The sequence below is a fragment of the Oenanthe melanoleuca genome, chromosome 20 (genome assembly GCF_029582105.1).
Source record: "Oenanthe melanoleuca isolate GR-GAL-2019-014 chromosome 20, OMel1.0, whole genome shotgun sequence".
NCBI lineage: Eukaryota > Metazoa > Chordata > Aves > Passeriformes > Muscicapidae > Oenanthe > Oenanthe melanoleuca.
In genome coordinates this window covers 3,406,983-3,414,086 of record NC_079353.1, presented here as the reverse complement: position 1 = coordinate 3,414,086, position 7,104 = coordinate 3,406,983, and the positions used below count along the sequence as shown (strand labels likewise).

The 7,104-nt window shown below is 38.5% G+C and overlaps 1 protein-coding gene across 3 annotated transcripts in view; it reads right to left on the bottom strand.

The window, feature by feature from the left end:
- Positions 1–2,781: 2,781 nt before the first annotated feature.
- GNAS (GNAS complex locus) overlaps positions 2,782–7,104 on the bottom strand; it is a 130,677-nt gene continuing 126,354 nt past the window's right edge. For all 3 annotated transcript variants that reach the window (XM_056507344.1, XM_056507345.1, XM_056507346.1), the window contains exon 12: positions 2,782–6,662. In XM_056507344.1, the coding sequence (XP_056363319.1) occupies positions 6,516–6,662 (147 nt within the window). In that variant the 3' untranslated portion in view covers positions 2,782–6,515. The remainder of the gene's footprint in view (positions 6,663–7,104) is intronic.

Genomic DNA, 7,104 nt, shown 5'->3' with positions numbered 1-7,104 from the left:
TTCAACTTTGATGTTGTCTCATACCTTTCTTTCATAACTTCTCTATTCTCTCATCAACCACACCGTTACAAGAGCCAGGATAGGAGAAAGCAGCTGAGCCCAGAGGCAACAGGGTTTGGGTCATGCTGCAGGACAGAGCAATTGGCTGCTGTTTCCCAGTTTTAAATCATGAACAGGTTCACAAAAACTTGTGGCTGCTCTGGGCTTCCAGACTCCCTTACACAGCCCAACCTCTGTAGCCCAGCAGAGCTTTGTCCTGTGAGAAACAGAACTCAGGGTTAGCACCAAAGCTGCACAGTCTGTTAGTTCATTTTGGGTGTTGTCCCTTCAAACAGTAAGAGAACAGAGATTCAAACTACTGAGATACTCATCACCCCTCACACCCCCCTCAGGACACATCTCCATGGCTCTACCTCAGCATTTTCCATTAATACTTTGAGCTGTTCCACAATATTTAGTTCTATCACCCCAATTTGTCTTTTTGTGGAAGCTCTTCTGATCCTGCCAACAGCAAAGTGAAAATGTAGCAAAAAAAGAATTGGAATGTGCCCTCCTGAAGTGGCAATTCCTAATCCTGGCACAGCTGCTCCTGCACATTGGCATTTCCATTGCAAGAGTGATACAGTTCCAAAGTCACATCAAATACCAGAAAACTACAGATAGAAACACTGCACTTCACTATTAATAATTCACATAAAATTCACAGCCTAAAACAATAGTTTGCATGACAGAACAACAGAACTGAGAGAATTCCCAACATTACTGCCTCTGTCCTAGGCTTGTCTTTCTACAAACTTGAGTAGTAGTATATTAAAAAAATAAATTAGCCCACTCATTCAATAAAATGACTAGGTAAATTAAAGTGAAGAGATAAATTCACATTTTAATTTTGAATTTGGTTACAGTTGTCTGCTAGTACCCCGGCATTAGCAAGCATGTTACACAAAAATCCCTAATGTCAGCATTTTCTCCCTCAAAAATTTACCCTTCTCCCTATCTGGGACAATGTTTAAACGTTTTATTTTGTTCTGTCATTCAATAATTTTGAGTCAGACTTCCTAAGTGAAAAAAAAAAAAATTAAGAAAATTTGTAAGTTTTGTTTTTTGGTGGATTTTTAATTATCTATTACATGTTTGGTCAGTTATCCATGTTACAGAGGTATCAATGCTGTTGTTACCCTGGGGAATTCAGTTTTCCACAGAGCCAGGCTAAGTTTATAGGACACAGAAGTCAGAAAAAACCCCTCCACTTTATTATTTTTATGTTTAATGCAGTGAGAGATCTTATTTGCCTCCTCACCCCCTCCCATGTTGCTTTTCCAGTCAGATTTGTGCTTTATACTGCACCCATTTTGCTCAGCTCAGTACACTGAAAGCAACCAGGGTAAAAAGCAGTTTGAGCTTTTAATGAGAATCAGGGATCAAAACAAATAATTACACAGGCAATACTTATGGCTCAAATTTTAGCAGTCTGTGCACTACAGTAAAACTCTGAAGCAGTTTTACCTACCCTGACACATTTCCACTCACAGGACTGAAGCCAACTGGTATGACCAGGACTAAAATAGGCTCACTCTTGGAATTTGTCTTGTCAGTCACCAGTGGGATTTTTCCATGTCAGGCTTTCATCAGCAGAGCTTCAGAAATCCCCTTTGGATCTTATTTTATTTACAAAGATGCTTCAAAGTTTTTCATAGGACAGGAATTTTTTTTCCCAACAGATGAATTTTCAGAGATACCAAGCTGAGGAAGAAGGGCCCAGTTTGGTTTTGGACTGCAAACAGATGTTTGCTTATAAATATTTTTACTGTTACACAAACTCAACATGTATTTTAGAGACGAGGACCTGCTCCTGTGAGAGATTTCCACTGATAGAAATCTACAGCCCTGATCCTGCTTATCAGTCAGTAGGAATTTTATCATCTACTTCCATGGAAGAGGTCTAGGAGTGCCAGCATTGTTAGGAATACACACAGCACATTAGGTACAGCTGGGGAAAGAAGAGAACTTACTCTCTTCCACAATGAGTTACATCATTTTATAACTTAGAACAACTTTATCACTCTTAAGACATTTGTATAGCACCAATCACCAAGAGCATTGTCACTAAGGCACTGGACTGGTACTCAGCTGTCACAGGCTCTGCCTCCAGGTCTGGGGTTAATCTCCTGTGTTTATGTCTTTTGTTTTTACTGGCATGTAATTTTTGACATTGGAAAATAAATAATACAAAACATCCTCCATCATTTACAGGAACAACACACCACAACAAATTACAAGGTGCTCGAGTTCTGAAGCCACAAACATTAATATTTCTGTGCATAGATTTACTGGCAGAAGGAAATTACCCTGCAGGTATCAATTCCATGCAGCACAGTGGAGCAGTATTAGCTTCCCTTCCTCAGGAGTTAGGACATACCCTCAGTTAAATCCTGCCCTGATGCCACAAATCAAACCAGTTTTTAGAGAAATGAAGAAAAGCCCTCAGGACTCCTGCCTATGACAGCTGATCCAGGATGCCTTCCTAGGCTTTTGCATCAAAGTCTGCTCCTATCAACATGCAGAGCTCCAGTTTCAGCCTCTGAGAGCAGTTTTTGATGCTTTCAGAGGCAGCTGATTTATTTTTTAGTCTGTAGTGGATTTATCTCTCCATATTATTAAAAAAGAAAAAAATCTTTAGGAGTTATCCCTACTCTGCTGCATCACACTGAATGTGTGCTCTGATGCACAAATTACTAAAAGTTCTTGGGTTGAAATAAGTTACTGCAAATGCACAGTAGCTGATTTTGAAACCACAACATCTCTACAATTTATTATTATTTTTACAAAATACCCAAAGTGATCAGACCATATTGTAGGTTACTGGCTTGCCGAAGGTTGTTTAAAAATCAAAACCATTTCTGAGTTACAGAAGTGCCAAAAACAATCTTGAACCAGGTTTGTTTGTTGTTTTTTTTGTTGTTTTCTTTTTAAACCAACCCCCATCCAACAAAACAGTTGTATAACTTAAAACAGAAACAAGAGTTTGTGTTGGAAACTGTTGAAAAACCAACCCACCAAATCACGCTTGAGCAGAAGCCCTGTATGGCAAAGATTCAGCTTAGGGCAGTTTAGTGCCAAGGTAAGACCCTCCATAGGTTTACAATGGAAATACTGACACAACCTCAACTACAGTGATGCAAATGTGCCCTAAAAACACTGTATTTGCTTTTATTAATAAAAGTGGTAGTGTTTACATTTGCAGGTATCTTACACTTCAGCATCACGATGAATACTGAGTAGAATGAGTTAAGTTTTGGCTGTAAGGTCAGAAGTTTCCAAACAGATGAATGAGACAGAAGTGACAGTCCTCAATCATGAAAACAAGAAGTTCAAATAAATAAATAAAACAAAACTAAGAAATATGGGTAAGCATTAGGTTGGAATGGTTCAATTAACTGCAAATTATGGCCACTAAATTAGAGACAGAAGAAAACACAGTTACTTATTAAATAGCAAGCATTAAAGCTTTATGGTTTTGTATTAAAAAAAAAAAAAAAAAAAAAAAAAGAGGAAAAAGAATGCTGTTAAAAATAAGACTTGCATTTACCAGGCCACCAAACTGCATGGACTAATAAAGAGACTTACAAAGGCAATACTGAGACATTAAGACACACACACGCTCCGTACTTGTGCAACTCAACCATATTCAAAACAATTGCCTTTTTCCTCACATAGGAAAAAAAAAAGCATCCCCTAAACATATCTGTTCATATAAAGCTTTAGGTTTCTTAAACTGTTGCTGTCTTATTTAGCTCACTGTTATTATGTGTCCTCCTCATCAGAGGACGAAGCTTATTTTATTAATGTTTTTAATGGAGGTGCTTTGTTTCTCTCAGATGAGAGATTACATTCCTCACACCACTACAGGTTTTCTCCATTTATAAATTTGGTGTTCACACCAACTCCTCCTAGGCTTAAAAAGATAAGGGTTGGCACTAAAATAAAGATTTTTGGCTCCTGTAACTAAAATTAAGGCTCACAATGAATTTCCTTTCCACTACATGTGTCCCATTTTTACCTAGTGGAAACGCCAGCCCTTCACCTACAGGCACTGGATACATTCTGAACTGGAGGGGCCTGTTTTCAGTCATGTTTTCTACAGTTCTACAAAGTTCAGGTGGCAACTGTCTAAACCTGTGAACAGGAAAGATCATTCTTGAAAGGCGAGTAACAACCACAGCTAAACTTTTTCTAGACTATTCAATGTCTTCTGGAAGAAATTCTGAATTGAGATGGGACAGTAACTCCCTCACATCCCTGCTCTCCAGTGAAAATGGACTGTGTGATTCATTTTAAGACTTCAGCCACAAAAGCAAATGAAAAGTCACAATTCTGAACAGTTGCAGTTCTTAGTATTGAAAAGGCATCCGATACCTGAAGCAAATCTAGCTGCACAGACATCACTGACCACACCCTCACTTGAATTTAAACTGGATCTCCTCCCAAAAAAAGAAAGCCAACAGGTCTCTTGGGTGGAGGGAAGCTAGTGTGAAAGGCAAAGAGGCAAGAATTTTGGTGTTTGTTTTTGTTTCTTTTCCTTTTAAAGTCACTGCAGTTAAGATCCAGATCAGTTTAGGGGTGTAAATGAAGGGGGAACAGGGGTGTTTGAGTAATATAGGCTAACACTGTTCTAGATGTGTTATTACAGCTGTAATTTCTGACTCTGTACAAATTGTACACGTAGGTTTAGACACATGAAAAAGTAACACACTCACAGAGACATAAAACACCTAGGTATAAAATATAAAGCAGTGTAGTAGTTACTAAAATTACATGCTCTCTTATTGCTACAGTGATTTTTGCTCTTTTTTCTTTTTACTGTACCACATGTTGTTCTAAGCATATAATTTGCATAAATTATTCAAGTTTAAGAAAAAATCCACACATCTTCACTTTTAAGCTACTTATATAGTTAATATAAAACAAAAAAGGTTCTAAAGTATCTCTTTATTAAAAGAGAAATAAAAATGTCATTTGAAACTGGAATTCAGTGGCCAAATCCAAGGGCAGTGCACACCTTGTCATTCTGGTAGTCGTTGCCCACGCAGCAAGCCGAGGTTGGTGGGTATTTGGCCCAGTCTAGAGATGGTCACCAGACCTGCATGATGCCCTACGTGTCTGTTATTGTTCTGTTTGTTTTTTTTTTTTTTGTCTTTAGCAAAAAAGGACTATGAATGACCAAAGACTAACATTTATAATTTGTAGCAAAATTTGGTTTTATGTAGAAACAAGCCATGTTTTACATTTGGATAGAGATTTAAATGAATTAAAGCTAAAAATTAAAAAGCACGATGCTGCAACATCTGGTCACTTGTTGAAGACCTCACTTTTAAAGTGGTTAAGTTTGCACAATTTGTACTTTTTTCTTTTTTTTTCTTTTTTTTTCCTTTTTTTTTTTTTACTAAACAGTATTTTTCCTTCTTTTATAAACCAGAAAAACTAAACTACAGATAAATTTTCCCTACCTTGAGCTAATGCTGCAGATAGGGTTGACAAAGCTGTACAGCGCAATCAAACATACTTACATCTTAGCTCATTGTACAGGTACAGCCATAATCAAGGCACAAAGATCTTCTACAAGTTATTTTCAATAAAGTTGTACAAAATAATACATTTTACAGTCTGTACAAGAATAATAATCCAGCAGTAAAATAAAAAATGAGGGAAGGGAAGAAGAAAAAGAAGGGAAAGACTGTGAGGACTACAGTCTAGATAATGATTTTTAGAGCAGACGGGATCATCAGTGGACAAACTGAAAACAGTGTGTGGTTAACTCTTTCTGCAATCACAGGCCATACGCAGTTCAATTCATAAATGTCCATGGTTGTCTTTAGACCACCAAGACTGGTTTTAAAAATACCCTTCTGAAAGGTAGCAGTTGGTTTTTGCACTGTCTAGGTCTGCTGGAGAATTGTCAGTATTTCCGCCCAAAGCCACATTACAGTCAGAGAACCAAACTCAGGGGTCTGTCTTCAAACTTGGTCTGTGACTTGGCACCTTCGTTACTCGGATGCAGTGAGTGATACAAAGTGGAGATCACGGCTTATAGGATTATGCCCACAGCAGTGCTAAATTACCTAAAGTTTTCTCTCCCCCAATTTTTTGTTTCAACGTTTTAATTTTTTCATCCCCAATTCTTTCAGGTGTTCCACATTCAGGACTTTTAATTAATTAGGTTTTATTTCTTTTTTTGTTTGGTTTGGTTTTTTTTCTCTCTCTTTTTTGTTAATAACAGTGTTAGGGAATCCTCATGGAAATGGCCTTTTAAGTGTTAGGGGCCATCTCAAACTGTCCGAGGGGTACAGAAGCAAGCTTAGAAGTGCTGCTATTGTCCAGCAAGGAGAAAAAGTTGAGGGGTGCAAATCAATGGGAGATTCAAACAGTTCTCTTCCACCCTATGTGGGCAAGGGTGTTTTTTTTCTTTTTTTTAATAAGGAATAAGGAGTCCAAAACACAGAAAAAAGTGCTCTCCATCACAACAACTCGTATTGGCGAAGGTGCATGCGCTGAATAATGTCCCGACAGTCATTGAAAACCCTCCGGATGTTCTCTGTGTCCACGGCACACGTGAAGTGAGGGTAGCAGTAGTGCCTTCCATCTCCACTTGCTGTGCTGATTCTCTGTGCAAAGCAAGAGAGAGACACTGGGTTAAAATCAAACCACTGGGGGATCCCCAACCCGTCCCCAAAGCTCGGCTCAGTGAAGGTGAGATGTGCATTGTGAGCTGTGTCTTCAGAAAGTGCAACTGAGGGGGCAAAATGCCCACAGAGTTTTCACTCTCTCACCTGAAACATGAAATTCAAAATGATCTGAATTAGGTGATGAGGTGGTCACTGCAAGCTGGGGAATTGCAGAGAGGAATGGGAACTCAGGAAAATGCCATTATTTATATGCAGCTTTGGTGGATTTAGTAACACAACTCCTAGCCCATTTGGCCATGAAAAAAGCAGGATTTTGCCTCCCTGTACAAAGCTTTTATCCCTGCTTTACACTTACAGAAAGCCTCTCTCAACTTTCTGTTTTGCTCCATTTTAAAATGAGTCCACAGTTTGATTGCCAGGC